This window comes from Anastrepha obliqua, chromosome 2 (genome assembly GCF_027943255.1).
Source record: "Anastrepha obliqua isolate idAnaObli1 chromosome 2, idAnaObli1_1.0, whole genome shotgun sequence".
In the NCBI taxonomy this organism is placed as follows: Eukaryota; Metazoa; Arthropoda; class Insecta; order Diptera; family Tephritidae; genus Anastrepha; species Anastrepha obliqua.
This window is the reverse complement of record NC_072893.1, coordinates 69,535,355-69,560,610: the sequence shown is the minus strand read 5'-3', so window position 1 is coordinate 69,560,610 and position 25,256 is coordinate 69,535,355. Positions and strand designations below refer to the sequence as shown.

Sequence of the window (25,256 nt, the reverse complement as noted above, 5' to 3'; positions counted from 1 at the left end):
TCACGTCTTGTTCGCGATTATTTGAACAAAAATAATGTTAATATCGTTCCGCAAGCACCGTATTCGCCTGATATGGCTCCATGTGACTTTTTCGTGTTTCCCAAGCTCAAGTTGCCGCTCCGTGGAAAACATTTGAGACAATTGAAGTCATAAAAGAGAATTCGAAGAACACACTCGAGCTTGCCTTGTTTGCAGTAGCACAGAAAACAAACTATGTGACATATCACGCTGAAATTTGCCATGTAAGCTTATAACAGTCCTACCAAAAAAAAAAATTATTTTTGCCATATGTCATCCGCGGACCGTTTTATTGATACCGTCTCGTTCATATTTGAGCAGAAGTAAGGCGCGTCCAGCGGCTGCTTTGTGCCAATAATATCAGTGCTTTAATTCGATTTCGGGTATTGTGCAATTTTAAATTTGACGGCCATATATGAAATAGCAAATCAAATATACACCAAGTCCTTAATTAAAACAACCAGTATTACAATACTTTTTTTTAATTGTTTCAGCGTAATTTAAAAATTTTATTTTTTGTAATTTTCAGAATTGAAGATTTTGCATATACGTCTTTACTGCATACTTCTCGTTTCATAAAAAGTTACAAAATACGTGGCGTCGCTTACGGAAGCTCACAACAAAAAAACGTTACAAATATTTATGAGTTAAGCAATAAAGCAAGATTCTCTTCATGTCCAAATATGAAATGTAAGAAAATGGCATAGCGCGATTTTTACACATAATAATAAACTGCAATTGAAGAAGAAAACCAAGTCCATTCTACAATTTCGTATCTCTATCAGAGTTAGACGTTGCACAGCATTGCAATTTAGTATATTTCATTTATGTAAGTATGTATGTATAAATTAATATATTCAGCCTTTTATCGCGTTCATATTTTCAAACCCAAATTCGTAAACTTTGTTGCACATTATTTATTTTCGCAAACAATTAAGCGGGCAGCAACATATTTTTTGTTTTTAATACTATAAATTCATAGGTAAGATAGTACAATAAAATAAAGCATATGCACGTAACGATGTGTGTAAATACGAAGAACATTTCATTGTTAAAATTTATTCACATATCTTTCATGGTCCTCGTAATTAATTTGATTAACACCAACACAAAATCTCAATAAAAAAAAAAAACGTGCACAAAACATATTAAAATTAACGCAGGATGAAATGCATTTCTATGCTTTAAAAATGCGCATAGAGATTCTTAACTAAATTCCAAATGAAATAAGTTTGTTTACAGCCAAAAAATTAAAAAAAAATATAATAATACAAATGTACGTTAAATATTTGAAAGTTTTTGCTTCAGCAATGAATTTTTAAATTAATATTTGAAAGTCGTGTGAGAAAGTTGACCAACAGCACTCGCAAAGGCGCATTCCAATCAAGCAACCTTTGCCTGCAGATCAGCGTAAAACCATAAGAAAACAGTTGTTAGTGGGTATTGCTACTGTGGAAGGGCGCCAATAGATTTGACAGCGTTTGACGCGCGAAGAGTCGCTTCGCTGTTGTTGGCAGTTCACGTTGTTTGTTGATTGTGGTATGTAAATGTGGCGACGGCACTGCCGCTGATCCTGTTAACTTGACTGTGATGGGTGTGCTTGAGGCACCTTTTGATGTGGGCTGTCGATGAGGATATGGAGTTACCGGTAACTCTTTGCGTTGCGGTGTACGTGATGATGTAAGCGAATGCGATTTATTCACAATGGCCAGCGATGGGAAACTGCAAAATGAGTATAACAAATAAATTAATGCCATGAGTAATAAACAATTTCAATTAGCAGAAAATTGTTGGCTGAAACACAGTAGCATACACATACCTACACCTGCGTTCGCAACAATAGCAGAACGTCACTTATTTCAAAATTTTGGCGATTTATTTATTTTTAATTAAATTTTTTTATACCATAAATATATAGTTCATACAACAAAAAACAATATAACTAAATTTTTCAAACTTTGTACAGAATTTGAAAAAAAAGAATGCAAAAAAGTTTCATCAAAATTTCAAACGTTTTAGTCAGAATTTTTAGGAAAATTCGAGGTACGCAGTTTTGTAGTCCATTCAATTTTGGTTGCTGTTGTGTATATATGTATAGAGGGTTGCCCATATTCGACGGACCCATCTGGCAACCCTGTATCTTTTGACAGAGACGTCAGATCGATACCGCGTTGGAAGCGTCAGTCCAAGCAGATTTTTACCATGGAACAGTACACGCCACGCGAGCGCTCCCAAATTGTTGAAATTTACATTTAACAAAAGAAGTCAAAAGAAGAAGAAGAAGAACAAAATCATCATGTCCGATGAGGCTCATTTCTTATTGAAGGGGACGGTAAACAAGCAAAATTGCCGTATTTACGCCACAGAAAATCCTCACGAAATTCAAGAGGTACCTCTTTACGACGAAAAAGTCACTGTTGGGTGCGGCGTTAGTGCTAAAATTATTATTGGGCCGTTTTTCTTCGAAAATGAAGATGTTCAAGTTGTTACCGTCAATCAGGAGCGTTATCGCGATATGATAACCACTTTTGTGATGGCAATTATTCGTCGATACCGTATGAGGCTGTTCTGGTTTCAACAATACGACGCTCCACCACATACAGCTCGCACCACAATCGATTTTTTGAAGAAATTGTTTCCTCGTCGTTTGATGTCGAAAAATGGCGATTTTGACTGCCCACCTTGTTCGCCCGATTTAACGCCTTCTTGTGGGGATATTTAAAATCAAAGGTTATATTAATAAGCCAAAGACTATAGAAGAGCTCAAGAAACAACATCCGTGAGAAAATAGGCGCTATTCCAGGCGAAATGTTAGCTAAAACTATGGAAAATGCTGCAAAACGGGCACAATACGCCGTACAGGCTCAAGGCGGCCATTTGAGAGACATCATATTCAAAAAGTGATGCCAACAAATCTACTTGAACCAAATAAAATGATTATTATTGTCAACATAAAAAAAATTGTGTTTTTCTTTGATTAAAAAAAAACACATGGGCCCGTCGAATATGGGAAACCCAGTATATTCCCTTTCGCAACTTGTAAGCTTCTTGTTAAGGACGCACTAATCAGTTCAGTAAATCAAATATGGTTTAGTGTCAATACCTGTGAAATTGCTGGGCAAACATAGCCAAGGCTAAATCTACGTCTGTCCAAGAATATTATAAAATTGAGTAGACTTCAAATTAGGTCCTTAGTAGGGGCCCTCACAGGAAATAATGCAAGGAGTTGGAAACAATTCAACACCTTTTTTGCACATGCCCGACTGTGTAGCCAGATGCAGGAACCGATATTTAAGATCCGACTTCTTAATGAATATAGAAAATCTATATACTTTAGGTATCAACAACGCTTTGTCAAAAGCTCAGGATAGTTCAATATGGAAAGAGAAATGTAGCCCAGCCCCTGCGGCTCACAACGGACCCATTTCGTGGTCTAAGTGGCAACGCTGTCTCTATCGATGCAGCTGCCAAACCTAACCTAACCTATTTCCAAATTTCCTACAGGGAACATAGGGCACTTATAAAAATATTTAAATTTTCTCTATCTAAAGCTAGGAATTTTATCTCTCCCTGCTCTTGTTTTGGGCTGCAATTTCGAGCTTTGCCTGTGGTCTACGGCTGCCCTGCGGATTCCATTCGATGGCCATTTTCGCTACGTCGCGCGTTGCTGTTGCATCAGTTCTTAAAGCCCTGCCAGTACGACGTAGTCAACGCTCCTCATCGTCTATCTGATTTAACGGTGGGCTCAGGCAGCATGCTGTTTCGACGGGTTGCGCCCAAAGGGAGAGGGGTGTTAAGTGAGTGAGTTTAAGGGGCATGTGAAAAGGTGGTTAGTATCGTACATTCCCATGGCTGCCGGTTCCACGAACCGGAATGGTTCAGACCAAGGACTGCCGCCCTAGTAAACTAGCCCTGTCTAGTACGCTGTACATCATTCAATTTATTTATTTATTCATTCATTCATCAATTAAGGTAAAATTGAAATATGTTACTAATTTTTGTATAACACATGGGCCGAAAAGCCGCGGGCCTAACACATAGATGGCACTGGTTTTGTTATTGTACATTCACCTCTTATTCTGTTAGTACTAACCTGAAAAAACAACTGTTAAAATTTCATGATATTCTATTCATTAGTTCGTGAGTTATTGCGCTAAGAGTGACGCTGCTTTTGTTATTTTCAAAACAATGGATCCGAATTTTATGTTTTAATTTGACACTGCTTCTTGATGAAAAAAAAATACCGTTAAGGCAAAGCAACGGCCTGAAAAGTGTTATGGGGATTCCGCTCCATCAGAAACAACAATAAAACGATGGCTTACTGACTTCAAACGAGGTCGTAGAGGCACCGATGATGCACAACGCAGTGGACGTCCAAATGAGACGGTAACAAAAGAAAAATTCACAAAATCGTTTTGAATGATCGAAAAATGAAGTTGCGTGAATTAGCTGGCAACGTAAAGATATCAAAAGGATTGGTTTTCTATTGCATGAGCATTTGACTATGAGAAAGCTCTGTTCAAAGTGGGTGCCGCGTTTGCTAACTGTTGACCAAAAACAAAAACGTATTGATTATGGTAAAACTACATTAATTGAACTTCGAATAGCTGCCACATCCACCGTATTCGGGCGACTTGGCTCCCAACGACTATTGGCTGTGCGAAGACTGAAGAGGCTATCGCTTAATCTGAGGCAAACTATAAATCGATCTACAAAAGTTGTATTGAAGTGTTAGAGCGGCGCTGGAATGATTGCAGTTTAAAGTGGCCAAAAATTGGCGTATAAAAATTTGATAATTTTTTTAGCTGAATGTTATTTTCTAGAAATATAATTAATGCTTGAAATTATTTTATATGGGGAAATGCATAACACAGCCATCAAAAATAGGCTTCACTTTAAAAATGCACTTTATTATATCAAAATTTATATAATATAATCATGTCGTCTGTGCAACTCCTCTTTCCTATTGAGCTATGCCCGAAGGTTCTACAGGTGAATACTCCAGCAGCCACTAACCTCCCCGTGGATTTCGCTGCCAGATTTTCCGCAATAAGGTCAATGGATGGCATGCTGAGTATCATTTCCAGCGCCGTCGTTGGAGTGACTTTCATCGCTTCTGTTATGCACAGAGCAGAAAGTCACTGAATCCTTTCCAGTGGCATTAAGTATGCCAGTTTTCTTGTCGCAGTCCCCACAGGGTGATAGACCCCAAGTAATGCCCGCCCATATAGTTTTTGTTATAGTTTAAAGTATATTTTTATAAAAAAATGAACTAAATAAAAATTATCAGCACTTTGCTAGTTTGCCATATGTTGCGCTTGCTATTATGCGCACACAGGTGTACATACACACATACAAATACATACCACAAAAACATAAAAAATGTATCCAATATTCATTTCTCATTTCGCGATAATTTTTTTAACTGACACACAACTTGGCAAGCTTTTTCCGAGTACACACACACAAATTTCTTCATTCTTCATTCTTGTTAAAAACACAAAGCACTTACGCATCCATTTCCTCTTTAGGATAGCGTAGCATTGTAGTTTTCCAGGAGTATATGTTGGCATATTTTGATTTATCGATTTCAATGTGCAGAATGGCATTCAATACGTCCACATCGCGTTTAGTCGGCTCATTACTGAAAAAAAAATCGCAAAATGGATTGTGGTTAGATATTCGCAACAAATTTTAAAAAGACGGAATATTTAGTAGGGTAACAGTTAAGTAACAATAACAAGCATGAATGCAGGATATGATGATTTTCATAAAATCTAATTACAGTCGAGTCTGGATATAGTGTACACTTCATATAGTGAACTGTTGGATGTAACGAACAAATTTTTCCTCATTACCCTTTGGGGACGGAGTCGCTCGACGGGCGAGTGTCGCTGAGGACGAGAGGTATTGGAGTGCGCAGTAAAGAAATAAATACGTTGAATGTTATAAAAACCAAGGCTTTATTTAACACAAAAAAAATCTTTCATAAAATCATAAAATAATTATAAAAAAACTGTGCTATTACTGCTAATGTTGAAATGCCTGAGTGGATTCCTTATTCCACTGATTTCACTTCCACTAGACGAAGTAATGCCGTCATCTTCCGTCTTATCAGATTCAAAGTAATATTCGTCAGAACTGCCACTATCTAACGCATCATCTCTAGATCGCTTAGCCATCGTGCATTGGATAAAATATAAAATATAAAACAAGACACTCGGTGGCCCGCCCCAAGGCCCATTGTGATACATGTATTTGATTTCCATACCCTAACTAAGTTGCTTGAACCACGTAGAACTTTTTAAGAAGGTAATTAGTCCCTCTAGTGAGACATTTTGCAAATTTTCCAGGTTTTCAAAGAAGGAATCGTCATTCACAGAGGGGGTGTTGTACCGACTCTATTTTTTCTTCATTTCCACAACTCCTGCAGAAGTAATTGCGAGGGTGTGAGGTACACCCACTCTATTGGCTAGGGTGCCAATAGTGTAATGACCTGTTATGATTCCTGTGAGAACGCTGGTAGTTGATCTTTTGTATCCAAGCAGACATTTTGTCCTTTTTAAGATTCAGTTTTGACCAGAGCGCTTTAGACACCCTGCAGTTAGTAGTCAGATACCACTTTCTAGTGATTTCCGTGATTACACTCAAGTCAATTGTAGTGTATAGTTCGTTTAGAGGAATGCTTATGTCTTCTACCACTCGCTGAAAGCCAAGCTCAGAGCCTTTCTTGCACACTTATCCGCTCTTTTATTTTCCTCAACTTCAGAGTGGCGAAGGACCCAACAAAGTGTGGTGTTGTGTTGTTCGATAAGCGAAAGCGACCTCCTTCATTCTTTAAGGGGTTACATGGGTTTCGTCGGAGAAAAAAAGGCCTATTTAAAATTTTTTTTTTCTATGTAAAAAATTATTTATATAATTCAAACTTGAATAATTTCTGAAATTTTCAAAAAAAAAATAATTAAAACCCCTCCATTGTGACGTCATTTTCGGTGACCCCTCGAAAAAAAGGTGCGTTCGCGTTGTCAGCATAACTCCTGACAGGCTCATCAAAAATGAAAAAACAAAAATAAGTGCTTTAGTTAAGACCATAAACTCGTGCTTGAACGAAGGAAAGAAAAAAAGTAAAAATTGGAATTTTGGCAGACATTTTTGCAAAAAAATGAAAATTTCGGTCAAATTTGCTTGACATTTTCCTTTTTGTTTGTAAATAGTTGTAATTGAAAAAAAAAAAAAAAAAAAAAAATCCTTCGTTCAAGCACGAGTAAATTGTGTTTCAAACATTTGACAACCGACTTTGAAAACACGGCTCCGAGAAAAACGCGTTTAAAGTTTTGAGTAACAATAAAAGTGGCTTGGAGCGCACACATTCCAAAGGCTGTATCTCCGAATTTATTATTCGGATCGACTGTCAAATCTTGGATAATATTCCAGAGAAGTTGTAGAAGTTAATAAGCAAAAAAAAAATCGATTTTTTTAACCAACGAAAACCATGTAACCGCTTAACACATCTTGTATTGATGCGCCCTGAGACCAGCGCTTTCTTAAAGTGCACATAAACGCCTAAAACTGCTTTTATTTTTTTAAATAAAGTCAGTCTTGATATAGCGGACAACTTGCATGTAACGCACACCTTTTTGCATAAAAATATTTGAGTAAAGCAAAGTAGAATCTAAGTCCACGGGATTTGATTATTTCCATATATTTATTACTCACAAACAAAAAAAAAACTGAATTGAAATTTTTGTATTTAATGCTACTGCAATTAATTGAAAAGAAAGTTCCAGTGGGTCAAAAACCAATTAAACACGAAACTTAAAATAATGAAACCCAAGCATAAAACAATTATAGATGCATAGTGTTCAAATTAACGAAATTAAATCACAACAAATTTTTTAAGCGGATCTGCCAAGATAAGAGCCTTTTTCCACGAAAAGTAGTAATGGTAGTGTAATAATAAGTTATAATGGTAACAGTGACGATGCTGGAGAAACTGGTCATTGAATATGGAATAATGGGAAGCAAAATCCCCACAAGTTTTAAGAAGTTGTCAGTTGCTTCACTACCGGGAATAAATCCCAACCAAAGTTTCATTAGAATTCAAAACATTAAAACAGTAAGCTTTGCTAGATCCGGACCTTCATCGCCACGATAGTCGGTTCTACCTTACTGAAATGATCCGGACTTATGCTCGGCCAAGAGCTTGCCATTCCAGTGTATCGGGAATGCTTATGCTGCTACAACAACAACCAAAAACAACAATAATAACAACAAAACATCTGACCCTTAACCGGCTCTGTCCGATGAAGCATTAATGATTCATATCACCAATTTTGTACCGTGTCTGATGCGCTCATGTATCATATACGATCAATTTGGACATATTTTGGCCTAATGAAAATTTCTTGGACGTGGTGATACATGATTGATAAAACGTACAGTGTAGAGATCGCTCGAGTAGGAGTAGTAAAGGAAATTCACTAATTATAACTGCATATAATAAAAATGTACTCGCTTACCCATAGATAAATATCTTGCATGTTTCCTCTTCTAGTAAGCTCCAGTGCGAAGGACTCTCGGGTGGCGTTGCCCACACTTCCTCTTCATTGTCTGAATCAGTATCTCCAAAATCGGACTAAAAAAATAAAACAAAATTTTTGGTTACAAATTTGATACATTATTAGAAAAATCTACGATCCTATTTGGCTTAAAGACGGCAGGTATCGCATCCGTTACAGCAACGAAATTGAAAACCTTATTGGTGGTGCGAATGCAATACGTTTTATTAAAGCGAAGCTTTTGCAATTACGTGTCGAAATTTCAAGCCAATAAAAACAAAGATGAGCGAGTTATAGCACTTCTACTGGAAGTTAATACGTCAAAGTTTCAGGCCAATCAGAGCAAAATTAAGGGAGTTGCAGCACTTTACCGAAGATATTTGACAGTTTTGTTGTTTGACAACCGATTTTCATGATTTTTGCATATTTCGAATTAGATGGTCTACCACAGACTGTGAAGGCAAGAAGAAGAAGAGGAAGAAAACAAAGAGTGAATATAATTAATATTATATGAAAAATGTTCGTCCTTCAATGCTGAACCAAGTTGGGACAAAAGGTGTAATGTGTTGTTTTGACGACGGCTCCATGCTAATTTATAAAACAAAAGAGCGTTCGCTATAGTTAAGATAGCAGGTTCAATAGGATTCAGTGAGAAGCTACAGGGAATGTATTTCCCTAGGCAAGAAACCTGCCACTGAGAGTGCTTTTGTGCGAGTAACTTAGATTCTCTCCTAAGTATATATTTTGTATGTTACGAGGAATTTTATAAACGGGAAATTTTATTACTAAAAATTGTGACCACTTTTACAATTTCTTTATGCGCTATTTCAATAGACGGAGGACTCAGAAAGTGCTGGGGACTCCCCGCCATTCAATTTCCAAACTCGTAGCTGTCTTTACCGGTCACTGGACCATCGGCACACACGCGGAATAGCTTGGTTTACCATTTAACCCTAATTTCAGAAGCAGTGGCAGCCTTTCAGAAAAGGAGACTGTTAAGTACTTTCTTTGTAAATGGCCGGGTTTGGCTGCAAGACAATTAATGTCACTGGGTGCTCCTTTCTTCGACAGCTTGGGTCAGTGCGCCTATATTCCATCAATATTCATCATTACATGTTGTTGCCCTTGTAGCAGCAAAAACATTACCCTATACATGTACGGGGAGTGCTGCTTGAGTGACAGTTCTTGGCCGGATATACATATAGTAAATCTGGCTCGGAAACGTTCACCATTTCCTCAACAGCTCTCTGGCTGGCTGTAGTTATCTACCTGTTAGAGGTCTCATAATGGTATCAAAACGGCGCTTTAGTGCTACTTGGAGAGTGTCAGAGTGCTACTTCAATCATTTCACCTTCCTACCTACCTACCTAGAGGGCTCAACTCGGCTTAAGCTGGAAGCAGGTGAAGGCGTTATCCAATAATCGGACGAGATGGCGCATAGGTGTCTTTGCTTTGCTTTCGATAATCGGTAACAGTAACAACTTAATGAATTTGGAAATGTTCTTTTGTGCTTACCCAAAATACATCATTGTCTGATGATTCATCACGTATATTAACATCGCGCCATCGTTCACCGCCCTCATTGCAATCGATGGGATCACGCCACTGTTCCTTTGCTTTTATTGCATTATGTGAAATAGTATCTGAATCATTGCACGGCAAAGGATCACGCCACTCAATCCCACCATCCATATTTCTCAAATTAGTTTTTTGCAAATCTTGTTGGTGTTGTTGTCTAGCTTGCTGATGACTACGATAGCGTGCCTCCATACGATTTCTTCGACTTGTTTTGCGGCTCAGATTAGTTTCCCATTGGCACTCGCACTCGAGCTCCTTTCCCCATACATTCGAACACATTTCTTCGGTTTTAAGTTGTTCGGGCAGTATTTGATCAGCTGCAAAGGAGAGATTTGTGCATTAATTATATATTTTTCTTCCCTTATTTTAGTACTTTTTTCAGGGATTTGCTTACTTGGAGATTCCAACATATTAAGTATTCGCCAGCACACGCATTCGATGTGCTCACGGCGTTCGCCAGGTGCCAGCATGTGCTTAATAATCCCCTGAATCTATTGAAATAAATATAATTATTTGGCACATTTCTATTCGTTATTTCAAGTGCTCAGACTTACCTTTAATTTCATAGCAGACGTTACTTCTTGTGAGTTTGCCAAATAAATTGAAATTAAATTACCAATTCTTGAATGTACTTTTGCGAAATTAACATTAAGGAAACGCGTATCTTCTTTAAAACTACATATTAACGATTTCAGTCTTTTCAACTCGGACAAAAGGGTGTCGTTGATCGACACCACATTATCAATGTTATGAATAATTGTTTTTGTCATCCGTTTGGCAAATACTTGTACCGACTTTTCAACACACGTGTAGGGTGTTGTGGATTGTGGAGCGGTTGTAGTCGCTTCACCGGTGCCTGTTATGTTTGCGAAGCGCGATCGTTCATTATTGAAACCATTTCGAAAATCCTGCAAGCTGCCATTTTCTGGAAAGTGTAACTTTTCCAGCGCATTGCAGACGTTATCTAAGATTACCGCCGATTTGGCCATGGCGTGTGCCGTTTTCTTTGTCATTTCCTCCTCTTTTAGACGCTGTGCGAAGTAGTTTTCGAGTTTGCTCAAACCTTCATCGGATGCAATATTGACGAATGTATTTAGAAAGTCCCAATATTCACGCCATTCCACATTGTGCTCCTTTGCCAATTCACGCCCAATCAATTCTAATCCCTTCTCTGTATCCGTTATTTTGATGTGACGCTCTTTGAATCCCGGGCTGTCATAGAATTCGGGTTCATTTGGCAAAATATTTCGCGATTCATTGCAACAGTCCGAGTCTGGCGTTGAAACCACACTGCAATTGCGATAAGTGTTAAAATTATCTTTAAGCGATGGCATCGTTCGGCACAGCGCAGTCTTCAGCATGCTACCTCTCAATTTGAGTGCACGCTGCTGCTCCGAGTGCTGATTTTCATTGCTTACGGCACTTGCGCTAAGGTCTAGATCTTCAATCAAAGATTCATTAGACGATTCATTGGCTTCGAGGGCATTGCGTGTTACTGGAGTGGTCGGATTTGGATCGCGATACGTAAAAAACAATTCACGTTTCATATGTAACACTGGCGTATTTTGTGATGTTATATTTTTCAAAATTTTTAAATCCGTGACTTTCGAAGTTAATTGTTCGTGACTATTATTGTTGGTTTCATTTTCGATCACTGGTGTCGAGTTAGTGGCCTTTTCCATTTCGTCGGTTTTCTCATCCGCTTCATGATTGCCATTTTGTTTATCGGCAACCGACGATTCATCCTCTTCGACACCATTTCCGGCCATTTTCTCACAACTTGAACGTTGTGGAGTGGAGTTAAATAATGTGCGTCGCTTCGCTTGCATGATTGGTGTGCCGATAGTTGGACTACCGTTACTTATGTTATGGAGTGACGTTTTGGATGGTGTACTATTGGTGCAACGCGATTTAACTGGTGAAATGAACAAATTGTAGGCAACCGGCGAAGACGTGTTGCTGCCAAGTCGTGGAGGCGTTTTCCAACGACGACAAAATTGCTAAAAAAAAAACAAATTGTAAAAGTTTAACTAAATGTGTACCTATGTGTGTAAAAAAGGGAAAACTTACATGAGCTTGCTCCTTGTTCATGGGGCCGGCCAAAGCTTCGATTTTCACTTCAGCGCTGAGTGGATCACAGTTGAGATTCTGAAATTATTAAGAAACGAAAGTTATATGTGAAATATTAGCTTTTAAATGGTTTTTAATTAGTCAATATATTATAGAAATTGTAACAATTAATGTTGCTGTTGTTGTTGTAGCCGGATACAAATCCGGAGCATTCCGGTTACGTAGAACCTACTGACGTGGGAACGTTTTAACATTTAATAATACCAGGTGGCGCAAAATTGATCACCCCATCGGAAGATTTATACTTTTTGCATATGGCGCCGTACGCCAATCATATTTGAGACTTGTGAATTAAACAGCTGCAGCATACAAAAAGACAAGCAATGGAGGTCGGTTCTACATTACCGAAACGACCCGGATTTATATCCGGCCAAGGACTGTCACTCCAGCAGCATTCCCCGTATGTATGGGGAATGTTTATGCTGCTACAACAACAACAACAAACATTGGAGTGCGTAAAGGTTGAAATAAAGATTTCCATCAGTCAAAATAATTTTTTGTATTTAGCAAAAAGTTATTAAAAAAAAAAAATTGGAAGATTAATTTTGCCCCAACTTGCAAATTTTCGTGTAACTCGAAAATCGTTCAACTCAAGTATCATGTATCTCGAGGGATACCTGTATGTATATATTTTTTACCCTTACATCCTTTGTAAGATGTTTGGCCGAACTCATCTTTTAATTTGTGATGTGCTTTTTGATGTTCTTCCACAAATGAAGGGACCTACACTTTTATGCGACCTCCAAACGGTAGATGGTTTTTTAGGAGAAGCTTTTTCTATGCAGAAATATCATACAATCAACAGGTTTGCCAGCACCTGCCGAGGTCTGACTGCTTTAAAAAAATATCTCTTTCTACCATTTGATGACTACGGCTAGCATCTTCCCCTGGTGCTTAAAATATAAATAAATTTAGATTGTGTCGCGCCACTGCTTCTTGAGCTACTTGACTGTCAGAGAATGTTGATATTGACACCGTTCGTGTCTTGACGAAGACATTCCCTGTCACATAGCTCGAAAGCGTAGACCTGCGCGTGAAAAATGAAAGTAGTTTTTTCCATTGCAATTGCCTTCTTGAAATATGGTCCGAGAATTCCAGCCCGGCACTGCCGTCTTCCATTTTGTGCCCATAAATGAACCGCATCTGTACGCCCTGTCTTAAAAATATTTCATTATTTCTCCACGCTGAGTGATCACTGATGAACAGTGAAATTCTTGTAAGAATTCTAGTTTTCTCTCCATGTTGTTATAGACTGTAAAGCAAGGAGAGTTGAGGATAGGGCCCAAAATGCTTACATGCTGTGTAAGATTTCCTACTTTAAGATGAAATAGAATAGGAAGCCTTAGGACTGCACTAGCTACCGACCGTTTGGCTACAAGGTGGAGTGGAATGAGCCCAGTCACCATTCCTAAAGCCGTTGAGGGGCAAGTTCGCATTGCTCTCTTGTTAAGTATCATATGAGTCTTAATTTGGTCTACTTTTGACTACTATACCAAAGAGGCACGTGTATATTGCTTTATTTGTTTTACCAAGGATTACTCCTAGATATTTCACATCCCCGGATAGAGTTAAATTTGCGTCCCCTAATTTTAGGGTACCTAAACCTAGTTTCCTTCTTCAGATGAAGGGTACCAAATATGTTTTGTTCGGATTTATCGAGATCCGTTTCTCTCTTGCGGTATGTCGAGAGTTAGTTGCATGCGATCGGCTATAGTAGAGCAAGCTTGAAAGAAACTTGGCAGAAATACACTCGGAGGTTTGCCATTACCTGACGAGGGGCGTCCTGGTTAGAAAAAACCTTTTCTTCATTTTGGTGTTTCACAGAGTTTCGAGCATATGTCTTCCGAATGGTAGTTACGCACCAACTCATTTGGCTACGGCAGTCGCCTGGTATTTAGCTAACCTTATTATCGTTGCTGTTTCAGAAATTTATGCCGCATCCCATCAGTAGATGATTTTTAGGAATATATTTTTCGTAAAAGCAATCAATTCAGAGGTTCACCATGGTCCGTCTAGACGTAATCAGTATTAGAATGTTGAATGTTCACAGTGTGAGAATTTTTAATGATTCAACAGTGGCAAAAGGGACCACGTACAAGAACTTTTGTGAGTATTTCCGGCCCTTAATTTACGATAGAAAATCTCTTTTGATATGAAACATCATGTTGTTGTTGTTGTAGCGAAAGAAACATTACCCAAATATGTACGGGGAATGCTGCTGGAGTGGCAGCCCGTGGTCTGTGTTGTTCGAGTAACGTAGAACCGACTGCCGTGCATACATAATTTTTTAATTTGCTAGATTTTGGCTAACAATCGAAGGTGGTGAATATCCAGATACTCATAATCAATAAATATTGTTCAGAGGAATTCTAAATAAAAATAAAAATGTTTAATTGTATTACCGGTGGTTTGCTGGAGGAAAATGGTTGCCCAATTTTTGGCGGTATAGCAGTGTCCACAGAACGCAGAACGGGCACGTAAAAGCGCTCTTCTAGGAGTATTTCAATCTTTTTAGCCAATTCGGGAGGTGGACTCGAAACTCGGGAACATATGATCTACAAATAAAATGAAAATATCTCATCATACATTCACATGTTTAATAAAACTAAAATACATACATCTTTCGGATACAGGCCCTCGGAGTTGGGCGTCATTTTACACTCTGGGAATGAGGTCAACACCTCCACCATCTCAAGGGCACCGTTTTTCGCCGCAAAATGCAATGGTGTTTCGCTACGCCCCTTTTCCGGTATATTCAAGTAATAATCCAATAAATTCACACACAACTCCTTGCACATTTTTTCATCATTTTTCTTTCCCGTAAGCAAGTCCACGAACTTCGTGTCGCTCACTGTCTTCAAAATCAATTCAGCAATGCGAGGCTTCTTTGAAATGGCACAAATGTGCATAGCATTATAGCGGTAACCCTCTTTCAAAGTGGTCGGTGTGTCGCCAGCACTTACTAAATAACGCGGATTATCCCAAATCATGCTTTTTACGCGCTCATAATCGCCAGACTCGATTACTTTGCGAAATTCAATCAATTCCTGCTTTGTGGGCGAACGAAATGCAGCTTTTTCTGCCACAATAGAAGCTGGAAGTAGTAAAATCAAATCAATTTAAATTCAAGACATTTGTGTGATATATCGTAAGTGAAGTATATACATACATTTGCCATCGGCGTGACGCGGAGGCGCCACCACCTCATGACCGGTTTGGGCGAATTTGAACGCATCACTTTCATTATTGAATTCACGGAGACGAGCCTCTTTGTGCAGTTTCAGCACATCCAGCGCCTCGCTTTTGCCACTAAACACATATGGAACATCGGCTGTGTGAAGACAAAGGTTGATGAATAGGGTTAATTACCAATGTTGTATGTGGATATGTAAATGTGTATGTATGTGTAATTGCATGCAAACAATTAAAGCTACATTTAATGTATAATAAACTGTGTTGAAAAATTATGACACACAGCTGACAACTGCTTTGTTTGAGAGTGTACAGCGCCGAAATCGCGTGTTTTCTTGCGACACTTCAAAATGTTGGCAACTTTTCAAAATTGTTCGAATAGCTGAATGCGTAAGCGCTCTTAATCTAATAAGATAAGTGTGCCGCCTGTAGTCTGCGAATTATTATAACACCAAATGAGTGAAAGTCGTATGAGAAATTAAATCACTGCATACACTTGTGAACAGAATAATAGAATCGCTATATTGTGACCAGTTTTGATTACTTTTCTTTTGTCTTTTTTATTTTGAATTGATCATTGATTATAAAAATGTAGTTCATTCCCCTAAAAAATATGTGAGTCAAATTCAAAATTACAAGATTTATAAAATTTCGAAAAATGTTCATTAAAATTAAAAAAAAAAAACAAAAATATTAAAAAAAAAAAAATAAAAAAAAGAATATTAAAAAAAAAATTATGAAAAAAATATTAAAAAATATATATTTAAAAAAAGTGTGCGCCGTTTTAAAGCACATTAAATTTTAGTGTAACAAAAGTGCAAGTTCGAAGTGACAAGTTGTTATATGCAGAAAATGCACAACACCGTTAAGGAAGGCATTCCAAAAATAAAGTGGAATTTTGCGCAACGTCAAATTTGCTCTTTATTATACTATTGTTCCGCGGAGTAGCATAGGACCACTTAAACACACCTCATCAAAAAAGCCTCGGAGAAAACAAACGACTTCCACTTTGACAAGTTTCAGCATGAAAAACATGACTAAATGTGGAACATGGAATATTCGGACGCTTTTGGAAACATCACGCCTAGCACAAGTGAGCAAAGAATCTTTAAGCTACAAGCTACTCTTTTTAGGGCTTCGTGAAACCCGATGGCCAGACTCCGGAACAGTAACAACAGCAAACGGCTTGACCTTTCTGTATTGGAAAATATTCGTTTTCACGGCAGTCGGTTCTACGTTACCGAAACGACCCGGATTTGTATCCGGCCAAGGATTGCCACTCCAGCAGCATTCCCCGTATGTAAGAATGGGGAATGTTTATGCTGATACAACAACAACAACCTTTCTGTATTCCGATAAAGTCAATGGACAGCCTCAATTGAGCGGTGTATATTTTCTCACATCTAAACAAGTACGTGCAGCTTTGCTAGAGTGGAGACTACACTCGGACCGCATCACCAAATGATTGCCCGCTTTAGTTCTCGTATCAAAGCTTGTGTTACAGCTCCCTACCTCGAAAAGGAGGCATTTTACAGTATCCTGTCAAGAGTAGCATCAACCATCAATAAAGGTGACATAATGCTGCTGTTAGGGTACTTTAATGCCCAAGTTGGTTCAGACAACAACAGCATGGAACGCGTTATTGGTAGACATGGTATGGACAAAATGACCGAAAATGGGGACATATGCTCGCTGAGTTTTGCTCAGGCAACTGTCTGGTCAGCGGACACACATTTTTCCCATAAAAGCCTTGCCACAAGGACACATGGGTATCACACGACCACCAGATTGATTACCGAAAACCAGATTGATCACATCGCGATTAGCCGTACCTGGCGGGATTCGCTTTTGGACGTTTGGAGAAATAATCGACGGACCGATTGCCACCTTCTGATAGGCGGCACAGTGCGACTCAAAGTAGCGGCAATAAATAAATCACGACAAACAAGATCCCAGAGAAAATGCGTACCAAAATTTGTTTTGAAAATTCTAATTAGAAAGTTTGAAAATTAGATGGTAATGTGCCGAATTTTTATAAATCTTGTACAAAGCTTGGAACTTTTATTTTTATAGTATTTCGGCAGATATGAGCTATATTTTTATAAAAAAATTCATGAAAGTTAAAAAAAAGAGCAAAAAAAAAAGTAGCCAAAACTCTAAAAACACCACGATTCTACTATTTTGTCCCTAAATGTTTGTATATGTAAATACCATAAGTAAACAAGAATAAAACATCAAAACAAAAACATTGAAAATCTGATAGTTAGCATAAATGAATACGCAACAACGAGTTGACGATTATATTTGTATATATTATATATTTGATTTTACGGTCATGCGTAATGAGTAAAACTATGAGTTTTTAACAATTAGAAATGAATTAAAAAAACTTAGAAAATGCGGATTGTCTGCTGTAGAGGCAGAATGTGGTGAATGTATTTAATGAATGTAAATGCAAAAAGTTGTAGATATTTTACGCTCTAATTTTATGACTCTTACAAAACTTTTTGCTAAGCCTTTGCGGTGCCTGTTATAAATAAACAAAATGAAGACTCCGAAAAGCACACAAATAGTTTTTTTTTATGTTTTTATATTTTTGTTCCCACCGCATTCTATTTAGTTTTATATTTACAGCTATTTATATCTTTATAAAAACCTGGGTACAGTAGCTCTCTAAGTAAACTAGTTTATATCTCCAAACAAAAGATACGTAAGCAAAGATAGACCTGATATCTCCGGAAACAAATACAAAAACAATTAGGAATACGTGTGCATGTATTGTAATTAACTGGTGCCGAGCGCCTCTTCGTCATCAACTAACAGATCATCACGTCATCGCCTGGTCACCGTGACAGTAAAAGTTATTGAGCGCACCCAGGCATGCGAGTAACACAATCAGAATGAATAGTAAACAAACAAATACTCGTTTTGTTTTCATACTTTTAGTGTAGCGCACACAACCTTGCAAAGCTGGCGCTGAGCTTCCACTTCATGCGTGACGTGCCTTCAGACTTTTTCCTACAAATCGAAGTTCGAAAATTTGTATGCCAGTTTTTAGTTTAATTATATTTAATATTCGAGAAATTGGAATTGAATTCTTGTACTTTGAGTCAGCAGCCGATATGCCACATACAAGCCACAATCGTAGTAAAATATGTTTTGAATATACGTTTTTTTTAAGAAATAAAGCAAATAAAACAGTACAGTAGAGTGAATTAATTCGTCAACTCAAAGCAGGAATTTAAACATATTTTCAATTAATTCATTAAAAATTCAATGAACACACAAGTTTTAAACCCTCCGTTGCACTATGGTCTGAAATTCAAATTTTTTGGCATAAATCCAACTTTTTTTTTCTTATTTCAAAAAAATAGGTACGCAGTATTAATTGAGACATTTCAGTGGTCTAAAATATAAAAAAAATTATTTGGATATGGCAACTCTGTTCTAAATATGAGCTGTAAAACATCATGCTTCTGAAGCACTAACAAACTTGTAAACAGTTCAGTAAAATATTGTAAGAAAACAGCTGTTCGATAATAGTTAAAAAGGAAAAAAAGAAATAAATTTATAATGGAAGAATATAAGAAAGGTATTTATTTTTTAACTTAATGAACAAAAATGTGGTTTATCTGTAAAGTGTGGAGTTTTGTTTAATAGCTTTTTTAACCGAAAATTTCGTATTAACCTGTGTTCTCTGGAGTGAAAGTTGTGTGTATTGTCCCGTATTGTTCCAGATTTTTATGTTCGGTGGAAGTTTGGGGTATGTTCTTTAAAATCATGTATGTCACATTTGCCCGTTTTTGCCCCATTTAAGTATATTTGTAATTTTCAGCAACCTTTAAATTCCAACACGAAGAAATGCTTGGAGTTTGGATAAAGGGCGATCGCAAAACTAATGTTGTTTTGGATTGGGTTTTTAAAAAAATTAATCCTAATGAGTTAAGTTTAAAGAAAAAAGATGAAATAAGACAAAAAATACAAAATTTATTAGCATATGTTAGCGAAAAATTATCAAAATGTGATGCAGGTTAATAGATTTAAAGAGAAATACCACCAGTGGGTTTCCGCAACAACTATTATTGAAATTTCTGAAAATGATTTTGAAAAACCCTGTTCAAGTAAAGCAGGACGATCAAAGGTTAGCTACACAGATGCAAAAGATCGGCTTAAGAGGGAGCTGGCAAGTGATCTTTCTTGTGAAAACAATGACGATGTTGATTTTTTGATTCATGTAGCTACTGTTGCGACAAAAAATCAAAACAAAGTGATTTATGTAGCATTTATTTTAAAGAAAACTGCGCATCAAGCAGAACAAAGCGAAATAAAAAAAGCTGTTACCTCCAAAAATGATTTGCTTGGTACATATAACTTTTTATATTATATTCAAGTGAATTTAATAATTCTGTAACTTCTCTCACATTTCAGATGTACAGTTAATGTTATTATAAAAATAAATGATTCAGTAAAAACATATGTATAAATATTTGGATAATAAAATTATTTGACCACTTTTGCCTATCATATGCAAATTTTTCATTTTATGAAACAAAATTTTTACTATAGGTCCAAGGGAGGTACTCCTAGGGATTGGCCGATTTGAACTATTTTTGGTATCGTCGATGCGTATTACGAGAATAACATATTTACCAATTTTCGTTAAGATATCGCAATTTTTGGAGCTGAAATTCAAACATTTTTACTATAGGTCCAAGGGAGGTACCCCTGGGGAATGACCGATTTCATCCATTCTTGGAATTTTTCTTAACTAAGTCATTTATAACCTGTATGCGAAATTTCAATGGCCTAGTACCACTCCTTCTAATTTATGCCAAAAAATTTGAATTTCAGACTAATTCAGATTAATTACTAGATTTAACATTACTTTAACGAAATCTGTTTGGTTTTTTTAATTTCAGACGATCCAGTTCAGAGATATTATATAATGGTCACCGCAAAACGTCTTTTTTGAGAGGAGCTCCCGGAGATCAGCTGCAACTCCTTTCCAAATAAATATTTTTACTAATACTAAGTCTTAAAATACAGTTAAAAGATAACATAATATTTGTACAAATTTTTAGATCAATGAATTTTAAAGTTTTCTCAGAAAAAATTCTGGAAAATTTTTTTTTTTCGGCCTTCTAACTGTATATAACCCCTTAAAGGTTATATCCATAAATCGATAGAAAATTAAATTTTAGGAAGCTACTTTGAAGCTCAAGTCGTTACCTATAATAGAAATATGTAAAATTCACGTCCAAATTCGAAAAAGACTGGCCAAACCCGGGCCGGGTCTCTAAATTTCGGAGTGGGTTACACGTTAAATAAATCCAATTATCATTTGCATCCATTTTCTTTATCCTTAATGTTTGTTCGCTATACTCAGTAGAAAGGAAATTATAAGTTCACACTGCAGAGTACACAATTTAAGAAATTTGGAGTTCCCTTGTTCAAGGAGTTCAGTGAAGTCGAGGTTCATTCATCTCAGATTGTACTGTAATTATAGAAATTGGCGCTCTTAACCCTTTTGCATCATTCGACGGAATAATACGCGAACAGAAACTTTCTCTTATCAAAAAGAACGGAATAATCCGCAATAAATTATTATTTTTTGTTAAAGTTTGAAGAAAATGAATTATTTTGGTAATCCTGTAACATTTTCAATCCCGTTTTCATTAGAACAAACACTAAAAGTCTTGCCGAGTCAGGGTATTACGGATGCAAGGTATTTTGAGTACATCGGCCATTTCGAGCGGTGATGCAAAAGGGCGTTATTGTGGTATTAACAATTATTTGACGTTCCCCCCGACAGTCGGTTCTACGTTACCGAAATGGTATATGTATATCCGGCCAAGAAATGTCACTCTAGCAGCACTCCCCGTATATGTAAGGGGAATGTCTCTGCTGCTTATATATTTTTTTTTATTTTACTAAAATTCATCAAGAGTGCTTCAGATTTTCGAATAATAAAAAGCTTAATTTATTTTTAATTTTAAGAAGTATGTTCTATTCCCATTGTTGTCTTTGTTGTTGTAATCGCTCACAAAATCCTGCCAAGCGCAATGAATTTATCGGTCGTCGACATCTATACCATCTAAGGATTAGATGAGTGGGCTTAATGGTCGTCGACGTCTATCCTATGTAAGGGTAGACCCAGTAAGCAAGCTGTTGCAGATGGAAAGATGAGGTGTTAGATTAGTGGACACAAGGGGGAATGTGAGGCAGTGGTTAGTGCCGTCCGGTATACCTTCACATGCTTCACAATATCTCAGAATGTAATTGTGCCAGCGTATCGCGGATCTCGTGATGAGCTCTGTACTTTTCAGGGATTTTAGAAGATTTTGCTTTATGTATATTTATATTCGGAGCTACTACGCTTAGGTATCAGATTTCAGAAATGGATTTATGAATATGACCGAAAAAGCAAAAAATCGCAGTCTAGCTGCAGAAAATATATTATTTTGCTGTAAATATGATATGAATCATTATCATTCTCAGCATTACAGCTCGGTGTGAACCGTAGCTTCATCCACAATTTGCTCCATGTATCTCGGCTCATAGCTATGTATATGAAACGCATAAAACATGAAATTAATACTGAAAGTGAAAAAGTTTTTTCTAAGAGCAGTAGCCGGCAATGGCAAGCCTCCGAGTGTATTTCTACCATGTAAAAGCTTCTCATAAAAACCATTTGCCGTTCGGAGTCCTTCTATTTGTGGACGAACATCAAGGCGAACACCACAAATTGTAGGAGAAGCTCGGCCAAACACCTAACAGAAGTGTGCGCGCCAATTATTTTAAATTTATTTATTTATTTTAAAAGTGAAATATAAGTTTAATGAAAATTGTCATTAAAGGCGAAAAAGGACAAGCACGATACTGCTGCTCACACAGCTGTTAAATATATGTACGTACATTTGTACATATATAAATCAATTAGCGTTAATGTCTACATATAAGTACATAAGTGACCAACTTTTATATTTTTTGCTTTTCACGATGTTATCAATCATTGTACGGCACGACTCCCCAGCAATGTTTACTCTGATAAAGAGTAATCAACAGTTGATAAGTTCAAAACAAGCTGTAAAAATAAACAAAGTGCACTCACCAATACCCTAAGACCAAAATGCTGGACAATTACGTTCTGGATACAGTAGCAGGTTAAACTCCTATTTATCCTGAATCGATCCCGACATACCAAACATACATATGTGCAGCATGTGAAGGCACCCCGCACGGCACTAACCACCTTTTCACATGCCCCATCCAACCGATTCATCTAACACCCCTCTCCCTCTGGACCCAACCTGTCGAAATAGCTGACTGACGGGCTTCTAGTACTGTTAAAACAACAACAACAACAACAACAACCAAAATGCTTAAAAAACGCTATATAGAATGCAAAAGGGAAAAAGATCAGTGTACTAATTTTATTAACTCCATGTGAATTTTGTGAATAAACTCATGCACATATTTGCAATTTCAATTGTTAGCCCATTTTGACTAAAAAAAAAAAAGAGTTGTATTGAAAACAAAACACATAATACGTTCTCATTTACATTCATGAGTATATGTACATATCTGGCATGATTTTCTGTAGGTACAATAACAACGCATACATTGCACCTGTTTTTCAATGAAACACAAAATATATATGTATATACTATACACCTGCGCTCATAATAATAACAGCATGCCCATAATGAACAGTTTATAGAATTTCCTTTTTTTTTGCTGGCAGAAGTGAAAGAAAATGCATAATGTCAACAAAAATGATAATCAAAAATCAACGAGCAGTTTGGGCTTGATAGAATTTTTCTCAAAATTCTGACTAAAGTTTGTAATTGTGCGTCAGATGATTTTTGTCGTAGTAAGCATTATAATTTCATAAAAAATATTAAATAAAGCGAAGATATAGTTACAACAGTTGGCAATATGTCGCGCTGCTATTATTGTGAACACAGGTGCACATATTGTCTTTTCTCACTATAAATGTTTACAATCATACATACTCACATATGCAGATCTACATATATATTTTTCTAGCTACTAAAACCTAGTTCCCACACCCAAACATCCAAGTGCCTACAATGAGTGCCAGTTAATTACTAAATGATGGACTTTTGATTGAATCACTAAAGCTATTTTGGAGTAAATGTTTTAAATATAACACCTACGTTAAAAAATTGTCTTAAGAAATGGTTTAAAAAAAAAAATTGCCTAGCAAACATAATACCGCATCCTTTCGCAATGCCCAATTTTCAGTGGCATTGCTTTGAGTAGCCAGCATTAGCGTGTATTTGTTGTCTGATACTTCACTAATTTCCGCCGCAGTGTAAGAAAGCCGGTTGGTATTTACATGGGCGTTTTCGTTTATAACAAAGAGTAAATATGGTTAAAATTTCGTGAAAAAAAATATTATCGCGGTGCAATGAACGGGCACATGCAGTATTCTTAAATCATATAGACATGAAGCCATTGCACTCTGTTCAAATGATGCGTGTGCAGGTGACAGGATATGGATAAAAGGAATTTCGATGAATTTAATTCTATTTACGCATTGATGCTGGATTTATGAACACAGTTTATACATATATATCAAACTCCGAAAATATTTTCTAATTTGTTTACCTTCCTTTCCGGGCACGTACAGTCCATAGAAGGGCATCTCCGTTTACCTCTCACTTGTCCGTGCTAATCACTTTATTGTTTTTAGCTCACCGATTTTCACGCGATATTCATCCACAATTTTGCACAATGTGTATAGCAATTCTACGCTGATTCAAATCGTAATTAATCAACCTTTCGTATTTTTGTTTTAATTAACATGAATCGCAATGCCACTGCGGAGTTTCACAATTTGCCTGGTAAAAAATAAGTGCCAACCAGCCAAGGCGCAGCGCACACTGCTGCTCTCTGTTGCTTTTTGTTAGCCAATGCTAACCCAATAACTATTTTCCGTCTTTTTTAATTTACAACAGTTGCGTTTTCATATATGCAGTTTTTACTTTTTAAATAAAAATATTTTCTTTCAATTTTCACTTTAATACAAGTAGAGAGAATTCTTGAAACTTTTTAGCTTTTCCAACGTCTGTTTTACCGTTTTTTAATTTCTATCTACTGCCAATTCGCAATTCTTGCTGATGCCTTTACTTATTTCATCATTTCTTTTTCTCAACAGTCTGAGCGACATCTATGCATTGTATAGAGAAGTATAAATTTCACAGCAGAGGGCGCATAACTAGAAAATAGGCAAAAAGAAATGGTGCGTCTAAGCGCTTTGTGCATGCTTTGAATATTCATGTATTAATTATTATTATTAATTATTATTATTACTATCAGCTCTGCAAAAATATTTAAAAACAGTAGGATTAAATGGTTGTGTGGAAATAAAATGAAATCTGCTTGTACTTATAAACTTATATACTAAATACTAAATATGGAAAATTTATACATAATACAAATCCGGGCTCGAATGTGTTTTATAAAGTTGTTGATAGCGAAGATGTTATCGGATGTGGGGGTTTTTAACAATTTAATCCAGTTCTTCCTCAGGTAATGATTTTTGGCGTCTACCAAAACGTGGCAATCTTGGAATACACCTAATTCTGTTTTTACACTGTATTTTTTTACACGGTTTTGATATAACACGGTAAAACATTTTTAATTTTTTTACACGATTTCATTCCATTTAGCATGATTTAAAATTTTTAGTAATTACTTTTTTTTTTGTCAAATTTAATTTTTGCGAAATATGTTCATATCACAAATTTAGGG

General features: G+C 36.7%; 1 protein-coding gene across 2 annotated transcripts; it reads right to left on the bottom strand.

Moving 5' to 3' along the window:
• Positions 1-915: 915 nt before the first annotated feature.
• On the bottom strand, positions 916-24,588 carry LOC129237594 (ankyrin repeat and LEM domain-containing protein 2 homolog). 2 transcript variants are annotated; one of them, XM_054872426.1, is made up of 11 exons: positions 24,111-24,588; positions 15,454-15,615; positions 14,903-15,378; positions 14,687-14,839; positions 12,225-12,302; positions 10,709-12,154; positions 10,549-10,645; positions 10,092-10,471; positions 8,538-8,653; positions 5,531-5,662; positions 916-1,740 (listed from the first exon to the last, which is right to left on the bottom strand). In XM_054872426.1, exons 1-11 carry the CDS (start codon positions 24,145-24,147, stop codon positions 1,452-1,454), a joined length of 3,366 nt encoding a protein of 1,121 aa, XP_054728401.1. In that variant the 5' UTR covers positions 24,148-24,588; the 3' UTR covers positions 916-1,451. The 2 variants fall into 2 exon arrangements, 1 of the variants encoding a protein (XP_054728401.1); XR_008581763.1 differs by having other exon boundaries at positions 1,634-1,740; positions 5,385-5,662.
• Between the last annotated feature and the right edge of the window lie 668 nt (positions 24,589-25,256).